The sequence below is a fragment of the Myxocyprinus asiaticus genome, chromosome 45, assembly GCF_019703515.2.
Source record: "Myxocyprinus asiaticus isolate MX2 ecotype Aquarium Trade chromosome 45, UBuf_Myxa_2, whole genome shotgun sequence".
Lineage (NCBI taxonomy): Eukaryota > Metazoa > Chordata > Actinopteri > Cypriniformes > Catostomidae > Myxocyprinus > Myxocyprinus asiaticus.
The window spans coordinates 7,019,374-7,043,662 of NC_059388.1; the positions used below are offsets into that span (position 1 = coordinate 7,019,374).

The 24,289-nt window shown below is 35.8% G+C and overlaps 1 protein-coding gene across 5 annotated transcripts in view; it reads right to left on the minus strand.

Moving 5' to 3' along the window:
* LOC127435036 (scm-like with four MBT domains protein 2) overlaps window positions 1–24,289 on the minus strand; it is a 68,732-nt gene that overhangs the window by 12,951 nt on the left and 31,492 nt on the right. For all 5 annotated transcript variants that reach the window (XR_007896117.1, XM_051688164.1, XM_051688161.1 and 2 more), the window contains 9 exons: window positions 11,350–11,438; window positions 10,432–10,675; window positions 9,048–9,145; window positions 8,833–8,934; window positions 8,531–8,678; window positions 6,748–6,830; window positions 5,943–6,069; window positions 5,694–5,807; window positions 344–386 (listed from right to left, as the gene is read on the minus strand). Coding sequence is in view for 4 of the 5 variants with exons in the window: in XM_051688164.1 (XP_051544124.1) it covers window positions 344–386; window positions 5,694–5,807; window positions 5,943–6,069; window positions 6,748–6,830; window positions 8,531–8,678; window positions 8,833–8,934; window positions 9,048–9,145; window positions 10,432–10,675; window positions 11,350–11,438 (1,048 nt within the window). In the remaining variant the exon portion in view is untranslated. The remainder of the gene's footprint in view (window positions 1–343; window positions 387–5,693; window positions 5,808–5,942; window positions 6,070–6,747; window positions 6,831–8,530; window positions 8,679–8,832; window positions 8,935–9,047; window positions 9,146–10,431; window positions 10,676–11,349; window positions 11,439–24,289) is intronic.

Here is a 24,289-nt window from a genome sequence, read left to right on the forward strand (position 1 = left end):
TATATATATATATATATATATATATATATATATATATATATATATATATAAATGCTTTTGCTTGTTGAAATAAAAGAAAACTAGGAAATTCCAATGGAAATTTTGTGCATGATGTTATAGTTTCATCTTGAATAACTATTACTAAGAACAACAACGTTCAATATTCAAAGACTGATTTCATATATTGAAGATAACATTAGCACTGCCCATAAAAAAAGCATGACATCACAACAGAAGCATGTGACATGGATGCTATGCTTAGGGAAAAGTCCCAAACATTTCTAGTAGCCCTGTGAACTCTTATGTGTAAAACCTTAACAGCAGGAGTTTTCAGTGTACTCACTGTTTCTCAGGCTGTACAACAGCGATCTTCCTCTGAGGTGGACCTGAAACACAATGCAAACATAACATGTGACTAACAAAGTAAAAAAAAAAAAAAAAAAAAACACAAGAACAAAGACTTAGTTCTCCAATAGCACAATCTGTAATTGATGGGGTATTGGTACTAAGGCGGAAAAGCTAACTTTTTGGTTTACAAACTGAAAAACATTATCAACATATAAACCCAAATCGAACATAATTAAAAGAGAACATATATTACACAGGAGGAGAACTTTGTACATAATTTGTCCATAAATCTTGAAGGTCCAGACTTACCACTGTAAAATCGTCATAAATTTTAGATGGGTGATGATGTGTAATTTGAAAAAACTTTATTTTGGCGCATAGCACAGTGTTTCTCTTTTCCTCGACAGTCCTGTTTATAATGTCTGGGCTGTCTAGCCATTTGAAAGGGTTTGACTTCCTCTATAGCACTTTAAACTAGAAAATTCTCACTAGAATTCAAATAGGTCACATCAGTTGTGTGGTCTGCACCGCGATATCGAGAGAAGACTGGTTCACGTGCACGCGCTCCAGAGATTCAGTAGATCAGAGCAGAGCAGTCAGATCATTGGAGCAAGCAGTTAAGTGATGGCTTGGACAAAAATCAGGCTTCAATCACACCATTAAAATATCGTGTTGCAGATGAGAAGCATGTTTAACACATATAAAGCACCTAACACAAGATTATCATTTTGCCTCGAACTTGCCTCGGCTTCCCAAATTTTCGCTTTGGCAGTTGCCGAAAACTTTTCAATGGAGGTAGAGCCATGGAACTGTTCTTTCCATAATGTCCTCGACCCAATACGAACAGACATGCGAACCACTTTTGGGTTGCGACCCACCAGTTGACAAAAACTGGTATACACAATAGAAGTATAAGTGAGAGTTGTTTTACCAACAAGCAGTTTCAACTGCAGGTAACTTTGAACACCTAACCTATAATTCTACCAAGACACAACTTTTTTAAATCATTGTTTGTTCAAAAACTGTATGTATAAAGGTTGAATGTTTTGTTGCAAACTTGGTATGTAACCAAAAGGGATCTGAAATCAAGAAATGTATTGACTTTTCACAATTGAAATTGTTATCCCAGCATCATTAAACATAAACTTGGGTTGTCTTGTTCCATGTTTCCAGCTATTCATACTTGTTACCTTGGGTTAGTAATTAATCCTGGGTAAGCAGAATTCTAGATTTGACACTGTACATTTGTAAACCCTGGGTAAACATTATTATTTGCATATTTACAAGATTGATTAGCAGCATGCAACGATATGTGGAGAAAGTTGCAGTAAATCAACACTGGTTGCTTGTAAAGGGGCTTCCACATGAATCGCGTTAACTCTATGGAGTGAAGCATGAGCGTTAACTCCGGTGCCAATTTGAACTTCCCTCAAGTTTTGTAACGCTGTCCTCAAAATTCAAACAATTTCAACTTTGACCCTGTTGCTGCTGACCTTTTTAAGCATCAGCCAATAATTACTGGACAATGCGCATATACGCAAAGTCAGTCTTTGCACTGACAGGTCCAACTTAACACTGTAGTGATTTTTTACACGTTTTTACCTTAATAATGAATCTTTCAGGGTGCAAAACAACAATAAACATTTTAAAACTGTCAAACTTTATGAAGAGATCTTGAATGTAGCATAATTTATTTTTATTAATTAAAAATTACACACTCATCTAATCACCCCTCCAAAGCACTTTCTGCAAAGGCGCTAGACGCTAGGGTTGAGCTGCGTGTTGACGCCCCGATGCAAGTCATGTGGAAGTCGCTTAAGTCCTCTGAAGCTTATTATTTTAAAAATGCTGCTTTGCAGGGGGCCTGGGTAGCTCAGTGGTAAAAATACGCTGGCTACCACCCCTGGAGTTCACTAGCTCGCTAGTTCGAATCCCAGGGCGTGCTGAGTGACTCCAGCCAGGTCTCCTAAGCAACCAAATTGGCCCGGTTGCTAGGGAGGGTAGAGTCACATGGGGTAACCTCCTCATGGTCGCTATAATGTGGTTTGTTCTCGGTGGGGCGCATGGTGAATTGAGCGTGGTTGCCGTGGTGGAATGTGTGAAGCCTCCACACGCGCTATGTCTCCATGGCAATGCGCTCAACAAGCCATGTGATAAGATGTGTGGGTTGACTGTCTCAGACGCGGAGGCAACTGGGATTCGTCCTCCGCCACCCGGACTGAAGCGAATCACTATGTGACCACGAGGACTTAGAGCGCATTGGGAATTGGGCATTCCAAATTGGGAGAAAAAGGGGAAAAATCCCCCCCCCCCCCAAAAAATACTGCTTTGCTATATTTAAATAAAAAAAAATAAAATAACATTAACAGTGATGTGGAAAAAGTAAGTGAACCCTTGGATTTAATAACTGGTCAACCCCCCTTTGGCAGCAATAACCTCAACCTAGCGTTTCCGGTAGCAGTGGATTAGACCTGCACAACTTTCAGAAGGAATTTTGGACCATTCTTACTTACAGAACTGCTTTAGCTCAGACATATTCTTAGGATGTCTGGTGTAAACAGCTCTCTTAAGGTCATTCTACAACATCTCTATTGGGTTAAGGTCTGGGCTCTGACTGGGCCACTCCAATAGGTGGATTTTGTTTTATTGAAGCCATTCTTTAGTGGATATACAGGTGCATCTCAATAAATTAGAATGTCGTGGAAAAGTTCATTTATTTCAGTAATTCAACTCAAATTGTGAAACTCGTGTATTAAATAAATTCAATGCACACAGACTGAAGTAGTTTAAGTCTTTGGTTCTTTTAATTGTGATGATTTTGGCTCACATTTAACAAAAACCCACCAATTCACTATCTCAACAAATTAGAATACATCATAAGACCAATAAAAAAAACATTTTTAGTGAATTGTTGGCCTTCTGGAAAGTATGTTAATTTACTGTATATGTACTCAATACTTGGTAGGGGCTCCTTTTGCTTTAATTACTGCCTCAATTTGGCGTGGCATGGAGGTGATCAGTTTGTGGCACTGCTGAGGTGGTATGGAAGCCCAGGTTTCTTTGACAGTGGCCTTCAGCTCATCTGCATTTTTTGGTCTCTTGTTTCTCCTTTTCCTCTTGACAATACCCCATAGATTCTCTATGGGGTTCAGGTCTGGTGAGTTTGCTGGCCAGTCAAGCACACCAACACCATGGTCATTTAACCAACTTTTGGTGCTTTTGGCAGTGTGGGCAGGTGCCAAATCCTGCTGGAAAATGAAATCAGCATCTTTAAAAAGCTGGTCAGCAGAAGGAAGCATGAAGTGCTCCAAAATTTCTTGGTAAACGGGTGCAGTGACTTTGGTTTTCAAAAAACACAATGGACCAACACCAGCAGATGACATTGCACCCCAAATCATCACAGACTGTGGAAACTTAACACTGGACTTCAAGCAACTTGGGCTATGAGCTTCTCCACCCTTCCTCCAGACTCTAGGACCTTGGTTTCCAAATGAAATACAAAACTTGCTCTCATCTGAAAAGAGGACTTTGGAACACTGGGCAACAGTCCAGTTCTTCTTCTCCTTAGCCCAGGTAAGACGCCTCTGACGTTGTCTGTGGTTCAGGAGTGGCTTGACAAGAGGAATACGACAACTGTAGCCAAATTCCTTGACATGTCTGTGTGTGGTAGCTCTTGATGCCTTGACCCCAGCCTCAGTCCATTCCTTGTGAAGTTCACCCAAATTCTTGAATCGATTTTGCTTGACAATCATAAGGCTGCGGTTCTCTCGGTTGGTTGTCCATCTTTTTCTTCCACACTTTTTCCTTCCACTCAACTTTCTGTTAACATGCTTGGATACAGCACTCTGTGAACAGCCAGCTTCTTTGGCAATGAATGTGGCTTACCCTCCTTGTGAAGGGTGTCAATTATTGTCTTCTGGACAACTGTCAGATCAGCAGTCTTCCACATGATTGTGTAGCCTAGTGAACCAAATTGAGAGACCATTTTGAAGGCTCAGGAAACCTTTGCAGGTGTTTTGAGTTGATTAGCTGATTGGCATGTCACCATATTCTAATTTTTTGAGATAGTGAATTGGTGGGTTTTTGTTAAATGTGAGCCAAAATCATCACAATTAAAAGAACCAAAGACTTAAACTACTTCAGTCTGTGTGCATTGAATTTATTTAATACACGAGTTTCACAATTTGAGTTGAATTACTGAAATAAATGAACTTTTCCACGACATTCTAATTTATTGAGATGCACCTGTACATCTACGTTTAAGGTCACTGTCCTGCTGCATCACCCAGCCTTTACTGAGCTTCAGCTGGCGCACAACCACCATTTTGCCCTCGATTATGGCAAGTGGTCCAGGCCCTGAAGCAGCAAAGCAGCCCCAAATCATGGTGCTCTCTTACCTGTACTTCACCGTTGGGATGATGTTTTCATGTTGGCAAGCGGTGCCCTTTTTTAATTCATACGTAATGCTGCGTGTTCTTCCCAAACAATTAATTTCATCTATCATAGTTTATATTTCATTGTTTCATCTGACCACAAAACATTTTCCCTGTTTTGTTGTGGAGTGTCAAGGTGGTCTTCCTTCGAGGTGTCCTGCTATAATGCCTGTTAAATGTTTTCCCTATAGTAGACTCATGAACAGAGATGTTAACCAGTTCCAATGCTTCCTTCAAATCTTTAGCTGTCACACTAGGGTTCTTTTTACCTCATTCAGGATTCTGCGATGCTTTGAGTAATCTTGGCTGGATGGCCACTTCTAGGGAGAGTAGCCAAAGTACTAGATCATCTCCATTTGTAGAAAATGTGTCTAACTGTGGACAGGGGAATATCTCAGCTCTTCGAGACAGCTTTGTAACCCTTTCCAGCTTTATGCAAAGCAACGATTCTTGATTGTAGGTCTTCTGAGATCTCTTATTTGCGAAGCATGGTCAACGTCAGCAGATGCTTCTTGTGAATAACAAACTCAAAATGTTTCAGTGCTTTTTATCAAAGAAGCGTTAACCCACACCTCCAATCTTGTTTCATTAATTGGATACCAGGTTTGCCAGCTCCTGACTCTAATTAGCTTTTGTTGAAGTCATTAGTCTAGGGTTTCACATACTTTTTCCAACCTACACTGTGAAGGTTTGAATGATGTATTCAATATTTACAAGAACAATACAATAATTTTTGTGCTATTATTTAAAACAGATTGGGTTTGTTCATTATTGTAACTTAGATGAAGATCAAACCAGATTTTAAGACAAATTTATACATAAATGCAGGTAATTCCAAAGGGTTCACATACTTTTTCCTGCCATTGTAAGTGAATATTGAAAGGAATTAATCCATCAGTAAGTGACACTCACAGACTGTCTTCAGTAACGGCAATAAGGGATAGCCGTTAGCTTCACACCAGCCCACTGGGAATATATCCATACTCTCCACATCTACTATACAATCTGCTGACGGCTTGGTCAGACCTGTGAAAAATAATAAGATGTCAATAAAGCCAGAAATATCTATTATACGATATTTACTGCAAGGTCATGAGCTGTGAAGTTTTCTATGAAATAATCAGACGAAAAGCATAACACACATGCTATATTCATCCCTACCTTCTAGTCTTAGCCAGAGTAGTCGACCTTTGACCTGAGTGATACGAGCGACACAGAGTTCGGAAGGCTGGAGTGGGTTGACAGCTTCAAGCCACATATCCTTACAGAAGCCCCTGCTCTGACACGCCTGAACATACACACAGTGGAAAATAGGTCATTCGAAAAGCTCTATGTGTCTAATTACACAAAACAATGGACAGCACAGTCATTACAACAAACAAGAAGATTTTTTTTTGGAGATACAGATTTTTTTTTTTTAGCAATGGCAAAGGTTTAATGAATACACCACAATAATGTCTGATTGCCATTTAGATATGATAATTAGTGTAAACAAACAAACCTCTAGTCATAATTACAAACACAAACTCACACACAGAAATATATGCTTGTGTGTTGTGAATACTTTCTTCTTGAATCTCAAAATAATTTGAAGGATTTTAATCGGACATTTCCGCTCTCTGATTGGTCAATACAGTGTTCCTGCCGCGCTAAAATACACAATATTACTATAAATTATTACTTTTATAATTATTAATTTATTACAGTTACTAATACTATTCTTAAATAACCAACTTTATACAGAAAAAATCAAGAGGGCATGGTTATTTCTTAAAGTTTTTCTCGCAGCTTGCGCTCGTCTCAATGTGAGCGACATCTAAATGAGAAAACCCACCAGTTGGCATGCTGTCGTCATAATATATCAAATTATCATGAAATCCCCAATGCGTCCATTAGATAACATCAAACCACACACACAGACACATGGTCATTTGAAAATGGGGCAGCTCATGGGAAAGCATCTTACATTTGGGAAACACACATCTGAAGCAGCTTCAGTGGCCGTGTGTTTGAGGTAATCTGCCCAGTCAAAGTCCTGTGACTCAAAACCTGACAGATGATGAGCAAGAGAGAAAACAGAACTAGATAGTACTGATAAGAAAGGAAGAGCAAGTGAGAAAGAGAGTATTATACGCATCATGTACATTATGCCAGTAAATATATTTACTTTTAAGGCATTTCACAACATTGTTATTTAAAATGTGACTTACAAAAAGCGCTTTAGTTCTATATAGTAGTATGATGCGCACTTTAGTGGTGCCAGTAAAGGAAAGCATTACTATTGCTCATATTTACTGTTAGGGATTTGAACAAACCCATATTTCTGTGCTATTACTTTTCTAACCAGTCAGACTTTCATCTGGCAGACAATACAATGAGTGAAAAATGCCATAGTCTTAAAGTACATTGAAGGAGAGACTTGAGCCATATCTACAGACTAGAATATCACAGCTCTTTTGACTTAGGCCAGTAAGCAACTACCTAGCAACTGCATGGCAATGCCCTGAAAACCACCCACAATACCTTAGTACATAATTGTAGCAGCAGGTTTTTTATTAGGCAAGAACAACTCACATTTTCTTTACATCTTTAAGTAATTCCTAAGCAATGTTGGGTGTAATCCAATTACAAAGTAATTAGTTACTGTAATATAATTACTTTTTATTAAAAAAAATGGTGTAATGCATTACATTTTAAATTCTTGTAATCAGATTACAGTTACTGACTTTCAATCAATTAATAAGTACATTATAGGGTTATGCTTATTTCTAATATGTTATTTATGTAGAATTCATGAATTATGGCCCCGTGACGAGTTATTGTGAAGGATAAATGTAAGGTGCTGAATGTATGACTTGTGTGTAACAATGAACAAGAAAGAAATATAGACATTATTTTTTTGAATTTGTTGAGCAGAAATGTGATATAGAAAGTAACTTACCTATGAAGTAATGACTAAAGTAATCTGATTACAATTTTAGATAAATAATTAGTCATTTGTTGTGGACTACTATTTTTAAGTAACGTACCCAATACTGTTCCTAAGTATTTTTTTTATTGTTTCACTTTATTTTATCAATATATGGATAATATAATGGAGTATCTAATACTAAATTATATTAATAATAATAATAATAATAGTAATAGTAATAATAATAATAATTATTAATATTATTGTATTAATATTAATAATAGTATTAAAATATACAAAATGCACATTCATAAAATAAAACATAAACACAATGACGGATGATAATAATAATAATAATAACAATATTTATACTATTATTAGTGGTAGTAGTATTAGTAGTAGTATTAATAATGATAATAATAATTACCATATTATCCATCATTGTATTTATATTATTTATATGTTATTAATGTATATGGTTTATATGTTTTATTATTACTAATAAATTGCTATTATTATTATTAATAATAGTAATAATAATATAACAACAATAAGAAGAACCATTATTATTATTAATAATATTATTTCTTATATTATATTCATTGTAGTTATTATTTTATTTGATTAATTTATATATTTTTTCACAACTTTATTTTATTTGAAATGTTATTTAAACTAACTTTTTTATTATTGTGTTTTTATTTATTTATTTATTTATTACTTTTTTGTGTGCTATTTAACTATTTTAATGACTATTTTTATTATCTACTGCAACATTGCAGACTTTTTGGCAACACAAACACATACACGTCCACACTGACATCACAGTCAAACTCACCCCGTGGCCTCTCCAGTCCCACACCATTCTTGAGACACCACTGGACTGGCAGAATGCCTGGCGAATCAGCATGGCACACCACAGAAGAGGGTGGGGCTTCAGGATTGAGGTCATCCACTGTGATCTGAAAGTAGTATTCATTATAGACCTACAAAACAGAGAATAGTGTGAGACAAGAATACAGACAGACAGCCTGATGTCAGGGTAGGTGACTAGTAATTATAACTTCTAGCATAATAACCCTTCATCTAGTGTGCGACTCTGTGGGTATGTGTAAAGGAGACAAAGTCTCTGAGCCGTACTTTAGTTACAGACACAGGACAGATGTGGAAAGGTTCTTTTGGTGACACCATTTCAAGCTTCATTCCTGTCCTGAAGGAGTGTGTACGCAAGTCAGCGTGATCCTGAAATACATACACACACACACACACACACACAGATATCAATTATGAGTGTTATCAAGAGCTTTGCTTAAAATTAGGCCTCCACCACTCCTCCAACTTTAACAAACACACACCTTGAAGACCTCCAGTGGAAGTGGACTGTTTAGGGCTTTAGCAGTCGCTTCATCTAAAGCTTCAGTCCATTCTGACCTGCTCCTCAAAATACGCAGATCTGACAGATAAAGAAAAAACATGAGAAACATCCATCCATCTATTCATCCATTTCTCCATCCATCCATTCATTTGTTTCAAAATGATCTTGCAGTAAATCAGCGTGTTGGTTCAGAATTTTTAAGCCTCCAAATCAGCCCTGCTGTGCTTAGTTTTTGACAAACGCCCCCAAGCGTTGAATGTTCATGCCCCAAAACTTGCTTGGATAATGTTTGCTCACTGGGGAGGCAATTTGGAAAATCGAAAAGACACCAATTTTAGCAGACAAAAAAATCTGACTTTCTGTCACCGATTTACCATGAGATTAGTCTGATTTATGAATCCACTCATCCATTTATACACATATAGATACACACACAATGATTATATTATCTAAAAGTTCAGTGTAAGATAAAAAAGGGCTTGTTAATATATGTACCAGAGCAAAAAACAAGCAAGGCTTGTACAAATTACCTTGTCTGTTCATAAGCTTGAGCTTTGTCAGGATGGTTTTTGATCAAAGTAATGTGAAGATATGTACTTAATGCTAAACAAACAAAAGCCCTGTCAGCATAACTAAATAAGGCTAATTAGTGGATTTTGGAATTTGGAATTCCTGTGCAATTAATGTATCACATTACAAAAGTATCCACAGGTTTGAATAAAGAAATTATTAGAGTATGTTTGCGCAAGTTTTTGAATTTATTTGGAGATTTTCCTTTAGGGGAATGTGGATTCAGATTCATAACAATTAGGGCGTGGAAGTCAGACGGGTTGTACAGAGAACTTGACAACTGTGCAATGGAAAAAAAAAAATTCTACTTTAGGCCATTTGCATACAGGAGGGGAAACCTCAGGTTGGAAACCAACCAAGGTATGCATTTGAACTAAACTGGCTTACCTCGAATAAAAACGTTTAAAAAAAACTGAGGAAATGGGATAGTGAAAATTCTGTTATTTACTTAATGCAAAAGTCTTACAGCCTTTGGTTTTCGCATGTCTTGTGACTGATCATCACTAGCGTAAAATAAAAACTTGATGCACATGATTTTACATGCCGTCTTTGAATGTAGGAAAACACAAATTAGATTTCAGAGCTACAGTGGAGAAAATACTTTTTTGGAGTGCAACAGCCCTAGTGCCCATTGACTTTCATTGTATGGAAAAGAGCAGCATGAACGTTATCCAAAATGACTCCTTTTGACTATATTATAGACTTTAGTCGAGTTCAAAAGTCAGTTTGCTACAAACAAACACCTTATTTTGACCTTATAGTTACTGATAGAGGACACGGGCAAATGTTTTCACCTGTGGGCGGCTCCACTGATAAATTATTCTCCTTGGCCCAGCCCAGGGGGCGGAGTCTAATGTCTAGATAGAACATCCAGAAGTAGTAGGCAGGGTCATTTAATCCGACATAGCTGAGGCACAAGCGTCCACCAATGTTACGCTGGACCCGAGCAGCCCAGTACACGCTGGGTTCAAAGGCATCACGCACCTCCAAAACACAACCTACTACGATCAGATCCACTGTGTTTTTACCTCGTAATGGCTGAGAACAAAAAAAGAAGAGAAATACAGAGAAATGTAATACTCTTAATTCAGGTTTATCAATTAAGTTTGCATTGAAAGCTTGATTCCATTGCTGTCTTCAAGTCCTCCTAAAAAGTTCCTACTTTCCATTCTGTGAAATTCATCATCACATAACCAAAGCAAAAAATGATCAAACTAAGCGTTTCTCTTCGTGTTTTCATTTAGCATGCTAACAGATTAGCATTTCTATCATTTAGGAAGCTAATCAATGATCCTACTAAGCTAACAGTGCAAGTACTTCACATAGCTAATAATATCAAAACTTTGAATTAATTACCTTAAAAAAAATGGACAAACTTGACGCAAATTTGCCACTCATTATTTTTACATGCAAAAGAGCTTGCAATTCACTGCAAATGTTTTCCAGAAGTTTGCAGCTCTTCACCAGTAGTGATGAACCTGTAGAAAACCTTTGGCGACAATGAAGAGTTTGCCGCAAAGCTCATTTGCTTGTGAAAATAATGAGTGGTGAATTTGCAGCAAGTTTGTGGCAAGTTTGCCAGAACTCTTGTTTTTGTAAGGGCTGCTATATATAGTAAATATATACCGAAAATCTTGAGTAGAATACTTTAATTCAGTGATGGTCTAAATTTTTTGTTGAAAAAGCATCAACAAAATACATACATAACTCACCCCTTCAAGTAAGTTTGCTGGTGCCGTTCGTGAACCTGTGAGCTCTTTGATAAGAAACTCAGTCCAGTCATTGTACTTTTCTTTTATAGCTGAAACAAATCAAGAAAGAGAGGGTCTAATGAATTTCAAACAAAATAAATGTAAATACACATGCACATACACACTGTAGTGGCTGTAACTAATGTATTAGCTTGCTGTTTGATAGTATCTAGCATGCAAGCAATTGACAAGACAAGTGTTTTGGGGTATGTTTATGCAGCTGAGAAATGCTGAGTATGCAGATTTTACAGGAATTCCCAAAGACCATCACACACAAACATACACATATACTGTACAGTGGGATCCAACAGTTTGTGACCACTAATAAAAAGACATCTACTTTGCATTTTTTTCTAATTGAATATTATTTTTTCTTTCTATTATCAGCATAACAATTGAGTAAAAAGCTGAATTGAAAAATTTACATGAATTTGAGATTTCTTAGCATTTGGTATGTCCCCATTTCTGCTTTAATGACAGCGTTCATTAGAGTTAAAATAGTCAATTTTACAAATTTACTTAAATTTTATTAATGACCAAAAATAGCACAGAATGAAAAAAAAAATAATAATAACTTTCATTGTACTACAAACATCTTCGCTTTGAATTTTTACAAATCTTAAAACTTTCTGTTTACATCAAAGTTTCAGTGAAAAAAAAAAAAAACCTTGATTTTCATTGTGGTCTCAGACTTTTAGACCCCTCTCTACATGCATATGCACATTACAAACATCAGTGCACACCAGTACACACTCTAACATCTGTTGGTTTTGACTGTTTGATGGATACATTGTTTAATGCACTTCCTCTCTCAAACATCTTCCTGCTTCCTGTCCCATGGTCTCAGCCATTTAAATATTCATATGTGCATTATGAATGCATATTATGAGAAGCAATCAAGTCATTTTGTGGATATCAGTGACTAAAACAGCATAATGATAAACCAATAATGTTCCCTTTGTTAAGGGTTTATAAAGGGGTTTATTAATGAGTAATAAGTCATTTACAAATGCATAATAAATCATTGCAGTTATAACAACATGAATTAAAAAGATGACTTTCATGCAATACTTGCCAAATAATGAGCATTTTAACTTACATGTTATAAATGCTTAATAAATACACTTATTCATACTTAAAAAAAAAAAAAAAAATGCCCCAATTCATGATTTCTGTCACAATACAACAAAAATAGATTATTATAGTAAGATTAAAATGGAATTATGTCATTTTTCTACAGTACGGTTTGTGTTTGTATTCATTACTGTAATGTCTTGACTCACTTTCCTTATAACTTTGTTGTAAAAAAAAAAAAAAAAAAAAAAGAATGGTGCTACTGTGAGTACTGTCTCAACTTACCTAGTCCTCTGCAAAAACACTTTTCATGTCTTCATGCTCAATCACAGCATATATAGTATCATACAGTGGCAAGAAAAAAATATGTGAACCCTTTGGAATTACCTCCATTTATTTATGAACAAACACAATCTGTTTTAATTAATAACACACAAATTATTGTATTGTTCTTGTACATATTGAATACATCAATCAAACATTCACAGTGTAGGTTGGGAAAAGTATGTGAACCCCTAGGCTAATGACGTCAACAAAAGCTAATTAGACTCAGGAGTTGGCAAACCTGGCATCCAATTAATGAAACAAGATTGGAGGTGTGGGTTAGAGCTGCTTTGACTTATAAAAATCACTCCATCATTTTGAGTTTGCTATTCACAAGAAGCATCTGCTGACGTGGACCATGCCTTGCAAAAAAGAGATCTCAGAAGTCCTACAATCAAGAATTGTTGCTTTACATAAAGCAGGAAAGGGTTATAAAGTCGTCTCAAAGAGCTTTGATATTCATCTGTCCACAGTTAGACAAATTGTCTATAAATGGAGACCATTTAGTACTGTGGCTACTCTCCCTAGAAGTGGCAGTCAAGCCAAGATGACTGAAAGGGCACACGGCAGAATGCTCAATGAGGTAATAAAAGAACCCTAGAGTGACAGCTGAAGACTTGAAAGAATCATTGTAACTGGTTCCACTGGTGATAGGAAGACTAAGTCTTTCTCAATACATATGACAAACCATTCTAATCTGTTGCATATTACACGTAAATCCAACATTACTTTGGGGCAAAAAACAGTTACTGTCAAGTTAGCACTTTTAAACATCCGCTCACTAAAGAACAAGTCATTTCTAGTCAATGACCTCATAACCACAAACAACCTGGACTTTATGTTTCTAAATAAGAATTGGTTAGATAACAGCTGCAGTGCAACAGTACTCAATGAATCAGCCCCTCCAAACTTTACTTTCATGAGTGTCTGCAGAGCTGTTGGGAGATGTGGAGGATTAGCGGCAATATTTAAAGATGTCTTTTGGGGCCTGGGTAGCTCAGTGGTAAAATACGCTGGCTACAACCACTGGAGTTCGCTAGCTCGCTCGTTCGAATCCCAGGGTGTGCTGAGTGACTCCAGCCAGGTCTCCTAAGCAACCAAATTGGTCCAGTTGCTAGGGAGGGTAGAGTCACATGGGGTAACCTCCTCGTGGTCGCTATAACCCTATAATGTGGTTTGTTCTCGGTGGGGCACGTGGTGAGTTGAGCGTGGATGCCGCTCAACTCACATCGATGTCTCCGTGGCAACGCGCTCAACAAGCCACATGATAAGATGCACGGGTAGACGATCTCAGACGTGGAGGCAACTGGGATTCGTCCTCCGCCACCCGGACTGAGGCGAATCACTACGCGACCACGAGGACTTAAAAGCACATTGGGAATTGGGCATTCCAAATTGGGAGAAAAAAAAGATGTCTTTCAATGCAAGCAAGTGTCACTTGGTGATTACTTGACCTTTGAATATCTAAGTATTGTACTAAAAGGTGCTCCATGCATTCTATTTATAATTATTTATAGGCCTCCAAAATACTCTCCTGGCTTTGTTGATGATTTTACAGAACTGTTATCAACAACTTCCACTGAATTTGACTGTTTTGTTATTGCTGGGGATTTCAACATCCATATAGATAATCCTGAACGCAACACTGCCAAACAACTCAAAACAATTTTAAACACTTTTGATCTGACTCAACATGTAGATGGACCCACACACAATAGCAGACACACTCTGCTCATTAGCGAGGGTCTGAACATTTCATCCACTTTTATTAAGGACGTTGGGCTATTTGACCATTTCTGTATTTTCATTGAAATGTTGATTTTTCCTGCCACTGAAGTTAGATCTGTCTCTGTCAAAAAGAGGTACATAAATGAGAACACTAGTGTGCAATTTATCAAGGTTATATCTCTGAAACCGAGTATATTTGCAGACTGGGTTGATGATCTCCTCAATAACTTTAACTCAAAAGTTAAAAATGCTATTGATGGCACTGCTCCTGTAAAGGTCCGGACAATCACTGGCAGGCGTAAAGCACCTTGGAGAAACACAACAGCAGTGCAAAACATGAAAAGAAAATGCAGGAAAGCAGAACGAATGTGGTGGAAAACACAACTTGAAGTCCATAATAATATCTATAAAGACAGCCTTCATGCTTTCAATTTGGAATTAGGCACAGCTAGGCAGACCTTCTTCTCAAACATTATTAACAGCAATATAAACAACACCCACACTCTTTTTGCTACTGTAGAGAGACTAACAAACCCCCTAACACAGGTTGCCTGTGAAATGCTCTCTGACAAAAAAATGTAACGAGTTTGCATCTTTTTTCATGAAGTAGATACATGATATTAGAATGGTGATCAGCTCGTCCTCATGTTGCACTGAGGTTAGACAGCATCCACCACAAAAACTTCAGAAATTAGTCACTATGTCTGATTTTGAGGAAATTGATAGTAAAACCCTGGAAGAAATAGTACAGCATCTTAAAACTTTAACCTGCTGTCTTGACACACTCCCCACAACATTTTTCAAAAATGTGTTTAACTGTCTGGAAAAAGATCTGTTAGAAATAGTAAATGCATCACTCCTTTCAGGCACATTTCTGAAGTCCCTGAAAACTGCAGTTGTCAAGTTCCTTCTTAAAAAGAACAATCTAGATAGCTCAATACTGAACAACTACAGACAAATTTCAAATCTTCCTTTCAAAGGCAAATCCTTGAACAGTTTGTCAGCTGAACAAATTCTTAATTTCGAATGGCTACTTGGACAATTTTCAGTCTGGTTTCCGACCGCATCATAGTACAGAGACAGCACTCATAATGATCCTAAATGATATTCAGCTAAATACTGATTCAGGCAAAATATCAGAGCTGGTATTATTAGATCTCAGTACTGCTTTTGATACTGTTGACCACAACATTCTCCTAGGGCTCTCTGGGATGGTCCTCAGCTGGTTCAGGTCATATCTAGAAGGTAGGTGTTACTATGTGAACATAGGCAATTATGAATCTGAGTGAACATCCACGACGTGCGGAATCCCACAAGGCTCAATTCTTGATTAACAACAATTAAAGTATGTATCAACAATTATTGCTTATCCTCTGTTTAATCAGGGAAGCTTAACAACAGTTATGGATGGTGTTAACAATTTAATATTATTTTTCCAAATGTATTTATTACTTTTTATTCTTACTTCATGTTCTTGTTTTATTTTTTAAAAATTTTATGTATCTTGTATTTTCTTTCAAATGTATATGTAAAGCACTTTGAATTGCCATTGTGTATGAAATGTGCTATATAAATAAACTTGCCTTGCCAAACTTGCCTTGGTTACCATCTCTGTTCATGAGTCTACAATACAAAAAAAATTAAACAGGCATGGTGTTCATGGCACTACACCACGTAGGAAGCCACTGCTTTCCAGAAAAAACATTTCTGCATGCCTAAAGTTTTCCAAAGACCACCATGACACTCCACAATGCTACAGGGAAAATGTTTTGTGGACTGATGAAACTAAGGTTGAATGTTCTGTGAACACGCAGCACTACGTATGGCATAAAAAGGGCACAGCATACCAACATGGAAACACCCTCCCAACGGTGAAGTATGGTGGATGGAGAATCATGATTTGGGGCTGCTTTGCTGCTTCGGGGCCTGGACTGCTTGCCATCATCAATGGAAAAATGAATTCCCAAGTTTATCAAGATCAAGATATGCTACAGGATAATGTCAGGGTGGCTGTTCACCAGCTGAAGCTTAGAAGAAGTTGTGTGATGCAGCAGGACAATGACCCTAAACATTGAAGAATATCCACTACAGAATGGCTTCAAAAAAAGAAAATCCAACTTTTGGAGATGCCCAGTCAGAGCCCAGACCTTAACCCAATAGAGATGCTGTGGAATGATCTCAAGAGAGTCGTTCACACCAGACATCCCAAGAATATTGCTGAGCTGAAGAAGTTCGGTAAGGAAGAATGGTCCAAAATTCATTCTGAACATTCCGCAGCTACTGGAAATGCTTGGTTGAGGTTACTGCTGCCAAAGGAGAAACGACCAGTTATTAAATCCAACGATTCACTTACTTTTTCCACATCACTGTGAATGTTTAATGGATGTGTTCGATAAAGACATGGAAGATTATATTTTTTGTGTGTTGTTAGCTTCAGCACATTGTGTTTGTCTATATTTGTGACTTTGATGAAGATGAGATCACATTTTCTGACCAAGTAATGCAGAAAATCAGCTAATTACAAAAGGTTCACATTCTTTTTCTTGCCACTGTATATTAAAGCCTTATGAGCATTAAACCATGCTGAACTTTATATATTGGCAAATCCTTAATCATGCTTCACAGGTGTCCACTTTCAATTAAGGTACCTTTTCATAAGTTACTAATGTTATTAAGCATTTATAACATGCAAGGTAAAATGGCTCACTATTTAGCAAGTATTGCATGAAATCACCCTTATTGTTATGACCACATATCAATAGTGTATTATGTATTTGTAAATGTATTATTTGTCCTTAATGAATCCCTTAATAAACCCTAAACAAAGGGAACATTAATGTAAAGTGATACCAAAATAACAAATTAAATCTCTAATAAAATATTTCAATGTGAACTCAAGAATCTAATTCTTACAAGACCAAAATATCTGAGCAGTGCTATCCACATTAATTGTATGGCTTTATACTCTTATTGTATGTAAAAAAAAAAAATAAAATTACTGATTTGTATTTATTTATTTATTTTCTAATGATTTTTAAGAGAAATGCTGTATCTGAAATAAAGATGATACTTAAATGAAACATATCTGAGATCTTTCGAGAAGTCTCGAGCTCTGAAAGAGCAACCTCTGACCAATTTAATTTTCCTTTGGGAAGGCATAATCCTATACTTTCAGTGTAATTGTACATGAGAACTCCACAGAGAAAACTGCTGGTTAGTTACTAAATGTGTAACAGAAGAGCAACCAAACACATTAATCACGGCGGGTTGTGCATTGTTAGCGCAAAATTAGCATCAGCAGACTTCATATTGCTTAAAGTCATCTCATTTAGTGTCCCATGTTAGAAAGAAAGTCACATAGGTTTGGAAAAACTTGAGGGTGAGGAAATGACAGAATTTTCATTTTTGGGTGAACTATCCCTTTAAATTGTAGTTGTTGACTTAACACTTAGAGCCAAATACTGTCTCTGCTCTGTTACATCACGACTGTTTACTCAATAACACATGACACCACTCACGAGGGCGTTATCTCTCCCTGACGGAACATTCAAGTAAACAAAGACAGAGAGAGAGAGAGAGAGAGAGAGAGAGAGAGAGAGAGACTGGGGGTAGGGCAGATGACTGTATTTTCATTAATGTTAAAACCCAAAGCAAAATAAGACGGCAAGTTTTCAGCACATTACTGTAATGATGCCTTTGAAATATCAATACCCAAGAGTGAGAAATGCATTGTACCTTGTCCAAAAGCCTGACAAAACCAAAAACTTAAACAAAATACACTGAAACAAATTATTTGTGGTGAAGTAAACTAAGCAATAAGATTAAGTACTTTTCTACACTGAATAAGTTTAAGCATGAACTTGTAAATACAGTATTAAGTAAATTCTACATTCAAACATGTAAAAATGAATGCTCTAGCTTATAAGTAAATATTATTTATGATTGTTTGTTATATTTACAATGTGTCATCATGTATTAATCCTAAAGTGGAAAACCTTGTCATATTTATTTGTTAATTTGAGTAAATTGCACTGGTAAAGTAAATTGTACTAGTTCAAAGCTGGTGTTCCCAGCATGCACTGGGCTTGAATAATAAATGAGCTTGCATGGTTTAACTCTTTGCAAGTTTATTTACATTTTGTTGTTACGTTTGGTTACTTCATGTTTTGAGCAGTCTTAAGTTCATTTTCTACTCAAATTTACCCATTTATGATCAAAAAAGTATCTGTTGATTGTCATCATGGTGTTTTGTGCACAAAGTGTTAAGGCCTGTGTTATCTTGTTTCTGTTGCCAGAAATGCAGGGTGATGTTGTCACATACACTTAATAGTATGCATTAAGTGTCCCATGTGGGAGGTTTCTGTATGTCATTTAGTACATGATTAAACGTGTGTTTGTACGGAAAATTCAAAACATGACATGTTCTAATAAAATGTTTAATTAAATTTTACGATGTTATTTAGGCACCATGTATACGTTACTGAATTTACTCACTCACTTTAATCATTATTATGTCATCAAGTTAAGTGGATTTTATTCAGTTTTACACCATTAAGATTTACTTAGAAAAACTGTGTGCAAAAACTTGCGAAATAAAAATTAAGTAAATCTTACTAGTAATTTTTTTCAGTGTATAATCATTTTTATACATCATAATTGCACACACATTTTGGACACAGCTGACTGAAATGTTTCTCACAATATTAAAACCTATGGATCTAAGGATTATGCTTAAATGCCTGGAATCATTTCCAGTTCTGGTTTCAGTTTTGTAGACAAAAATGAATTTCCAATGATGCCTATGAATAAATTGCTTCAGTTAATTAATTAATTTTTATTTATTAATTAAAATATTTACATTTTTAAATTATTATTACATTTTTTATTTGTATCAATTTATTCACTATTATTCTAAAATGGAAGAAATGAATAATAAAGAGTTAGTACATGTGTACAAACTTTTTAGCAGTAAATGTACAGTATAATGTTATTTTTGAAGAATGATTTTGCTTTTTGTTCAGAAGGACTAATTTACACCGACTAAGTTTTCTCTTTAGATATTTTATCTAAGCACAATATTCAAATCCTTAAAAAAAGATAACGTTTACATGGGATATTACTACATTCAACTTAGGGGGGTTATGCTTAAAACAAGTGCAATAATCTGCCCATGGAACAAGACAAAATACAATTTAATCAAAGTGCGTTTTTTTTTAAATCTAGTTAAGGATATTTAGGTATTTAATAAGATAAAATTTTGTAGTGTATCATTTTCTTCTGCTCTTTCATTGAGTTCTTTGTCTTTTAGCTTGATGTTTTACAGACAGGAATAAACCAACTATTTTTACAGATCCAGTTCAAATTAATCATCATGCTTTTTTTTTTTTTCAATAAAAAGCTCAGTCACCTGATAGTTCTCGATGCATCTCCATTTAAACATGTCACATCTCTTACTTTCTGTCTGTAACTCTCTTTCTCTTTTACTTTCTCTTTTATTTTTGTTTTCAATGAGATTTTTTAAAATCGAATGAAAGGAAGTCAAATTTGTCTAAAAGAGTCAAATTAATAACAATTGCAGCCTCCATAACAACCCTCACAACAATTAAAATTAGTATTTCTGACAGCTTCTGCCAAAATACCATAGTAACTACAGTTGTTACAACTGTAAATGATAATAAACTAATATGGGAACTCACTCCAGTAAGAAGCTAGAGTAACAACAGTGTTAGCTAATACCAAGTTATCAAAGTTTTGTAACAACCCAGAATACTTTTTGCAGACTTCATATTGCTTAGAGTGCTTTTTCTTTGCTATAGCTCAGGAGTCAGTGGAGTTCTCAGTTATGTTTCATATCAGTATCAACTTTGTCTCAGATAATTCAGCTAATATATAATAAACACAAATGAGTCAATTGTTGACAACTTTATACAGTAAGAGTATAAAGGTATCAAATTAATGGGGATCGCATACTTTAGTTCAGATCATTTGGGCTTGAAAGAGTTTGAAGACAAGTTAATATTCATAGTTCATATTGAAACCTGCATATTTGATTGCAGACTTCAGTATCTTGGCAAATCCGAGCACAATTTGAGACATTGTTGAGAGAAGTCCTACAAATCCATTGTGCTGTTGCTTTTGGCTGCACAAACTTGTTCTGATCAAATAAATTTAAAATTTAGACGTACACAAAGAGACACATCAGCCGCTCTGTGTTTCCTCCTGCACTGGGGAGTCTCTATGCAAATATTCATTATGCAAAAGCAGATTTGCAAATCTTACAAATACTTGTGTAAACAGCGGGGCCAGATTTTAAAGGGCTTCTCTCACTAAAGCAATTACTCAAGAGAGGAAGGGGAACAAAATGGCATTTTAAGGGAAGAGCAGTGTTGCAAGAATCTCTGGTACAGTAGAAACAACCAGGATAACTTGAATTGCTGTTTGCTTGCCAACAACAAGTAAATCCAGGATACTATATTTAACAGCAAGAAGGTCATTGCTTAATCTAGTTAGCTAAGGGTATTTTCATGGTTTGTGAAGACGTATGTCTCTGCAGAACAAAAATGGGCTTTTCCCAATCATTTGGTGTTTTCAAACCGGGATGGGGATTTTTCAACCGCTTTACATGATTTGCCAACTACATTGAGATTCCCTACTTTCATTGGATAGTTTAGAAACAGCCATCCCATTTTGAGGTGGCTGGGGGTTGTGGGTGGTTGGAAATGAGATGGCTGGTGGACTTTGTGTGGGTGCACCATGCTGCCCCCAGCAAGATGCCACCCCGGGCGGCTGCCAAAGTCGCCCATGCCTAAATCCACCCCTGGGTATAAAGTGGTTAAAAGCTCCTCTATCTCATCTGATTTTCCACAACTCATGTTGTCTGGAGGTTTTTTTGTCTACTGAATGTTCTTGAAAAGATGTTTTTTTTTCAATGTTTTGTCCACGGAATGATCCAAAAACATTTTAAACTGCAGTACAATCAATTGAAAAGACTGGAAGTGTGTAAGTCCCTCACAGCCTCGTTGTCATTCCCATCAAAAATCTAAAATGGCGCTGCTATGAATAAGGTCTGTAGTTTGGTTTGTGTTTTCAGATTGATTCCAAATTCCCGAAACTAATATCATAAGTGACAATTTCTTAAAGGAATATTCCGGGTTCAATACAAGTTAAGCTCAATTGACAGCATTTGTGGCATAATGTTGATTACCACAAAAATTTGTTTTGACTCATGCCTCATTTTCTAAAAAAAAAAAAAAAAAAGCTAAACTCTAGATTACAGTAAGGTACTTACAATGAAAGTCAATGGGGCCAATCCATAAATGCTAAAATACACGAATTTTAACAGAAGATTTAATGTAAGTGCTTCAATAAAAATTATAAGCTTCACATTTCTGTCTTTAAACCCTCTAAAAATTGGCCCCATTCACTTCCATATTAAGTGCCTCACTGTAACCTCATTTTTGTTGTTTTTAAAGAAAATGAGGGACGAGTCAAAATGAATTTTGTGGTTATGAACATTATGCCACAAATGCTTTCGATATTCAAGAATATTCTTGGTTCAATACAAGTTTTTAGTAGAAATTGGCTTTATTTTCCAGTGAAAAGTAGTGGCATTTAATCTGAAATACTTTTTTGTTTGTATTTTTAGTAGGATAACTACAGTATAAAACAAAAAGATTATTTAGTAGTTAAAAGGTTGTAATTCATAGCGTCACCAAACCGAATTGCAAAAATGCTGTTTTCAAACAGGTTTCCCCAAAACTCTCCCCCATCTGTCATTGGTCAGCAGTGCTGGGTAGTAACGGAGTACATTTAATCTAGATTATGTAATCAGATTACAAAACTCAAGTGCTTGTTATTGGATTGCATTACATTTTAAAATGTGCGTAGTCAGATTAGTTACTTTTGATGGATTACATGATTACATTCTTGATTACATAACCAATCAGGCAACAACAATAACTAGTGTGTAATTTACTGATTATGCTCCTAAATTAAAAATCCAAGCATGTTCTCATTGTTTTCTATCTTGGGTAACATAGTGCTGTTTTGTTAATGACCCTTTAAGCACTTTTGTTTTACCCAGTAACTTACAAATTGCAATATTATGTTTGATTTTATGTTTACTATTGTTTAATGAAAAGAGTGTTAATTGGTTCTTAATACATGAAACATTAATGATTAACAAAATATGCAAACAAGTAATCCAAAAGTATTCAGATTACCTAAAAGTGTAACCTAAAAGATTATGTTACTGATTACAGACATGTAATGAGTACTGGATTACATTTCAGAAGTAATCTATCCAACACTGTTGGTCGGACAAACGGATAATCCCGCCCCAAACTCACTCTATTGTTTGAGCCAGTATTGTAATGTCAGGCTGATCTGAGTATCCAAACAAAATGTTTTGATAGCACAACATAGACACATTATTTACTTTCCATGGATATCTATTTAAAAATGGCTTACTTAATAGTTGCCTCTACATATTAAGTTGTAATACAAGTATTTTTACACCTTTAAGGAGCTATTTCTACCTGATCTGTTCCTTAAAACCTGCTTTTGTTGGTGTAACCTAATGTAGTCAGGATGATTCAGTCATATTAAATTGCAGTACAATATTTAGGAAACCAGATAAAGAATTTTACAGAGTAGGATAGATAGATTATTGAGAAAAGGTTCTTGAAATATACAGTAATATGCAAGACCTAAATTGGAATTTGAGGAACTCCCAAATAAGCAATATTATATTTAAACACTGGATTTAGACTACTTATATTTAGGTTTTAGGGTGTTTTCACACTTGGTCCGTTTCAGGGGTCTGAGCGTGGTTCGCCGGAATTTTGGCCCATATGTGAACAATCCAAATGATCTCTTTAAAGCGAACCAAACCGAGACCATCTCGGGAGGTGGTCTGAGTACGGTTCGCTTGCAGCCTGCGGTTCACTTCGCTAATAACATGCATTGTGAACACAAAGCGCTCCGGGCTCACTTGATTTTCCCATTCGCGTCACATGTTTGACCCTGACAGGTTACCGTACATCAGAAATGATGATGCGAAGAGAAGAGACGCGACAAGCTGTTTATTCTGTTTCTATGGAGATGACAAAGTAAGTTGCTGATGAAAACTATTTAAACTCCTAAATAAACAAACTCAAAAATCTTTCTTCAGTGTTCTGTGCAAATGAAGACTCCAAGGTTTAACCGGACCGCATTGGAATGGCGCTTGACAGGTAAGAGATTACCATACTATTACCTTACTATTAATAGTAATATTTTACTATTGTTTTCAATTAATTGATATTGCCCGATGCTCTCAATAGATAAAACAATGATCAATCATATTTTTGTTGGCAATATGACTAATCTACCATAATCCATTATTTAAATACAGTATTATTACTATAAAAATACAATGCATTCAGTTTAATGCACTGCTTTTCCCTCTTAATTTAAAAAAAATAAAAATAAATGTTATATATTTACACTATATAATACAGTTCTTTTTTGATGCAGAAGATCAATAAAATATGTTTTATTGAAGAAAGACACCAGTACTAAAGCTAATTATTCATTTTAAGGGTATTAAACATGTTTAATAATCTCATAAATTAATATGTAGAGATAATTGCACTGTTAAATTTAATATAGCCATAATAATAATAATAATTATCATCAATTTTGTCTTTTAAAAAGTGGTCTGGGTTCCACTGAGACCCTGTGAAATTTCAAGTGGACCAAAAAGAGATCTGAGCCCACTTTAGAGGTCACAAAC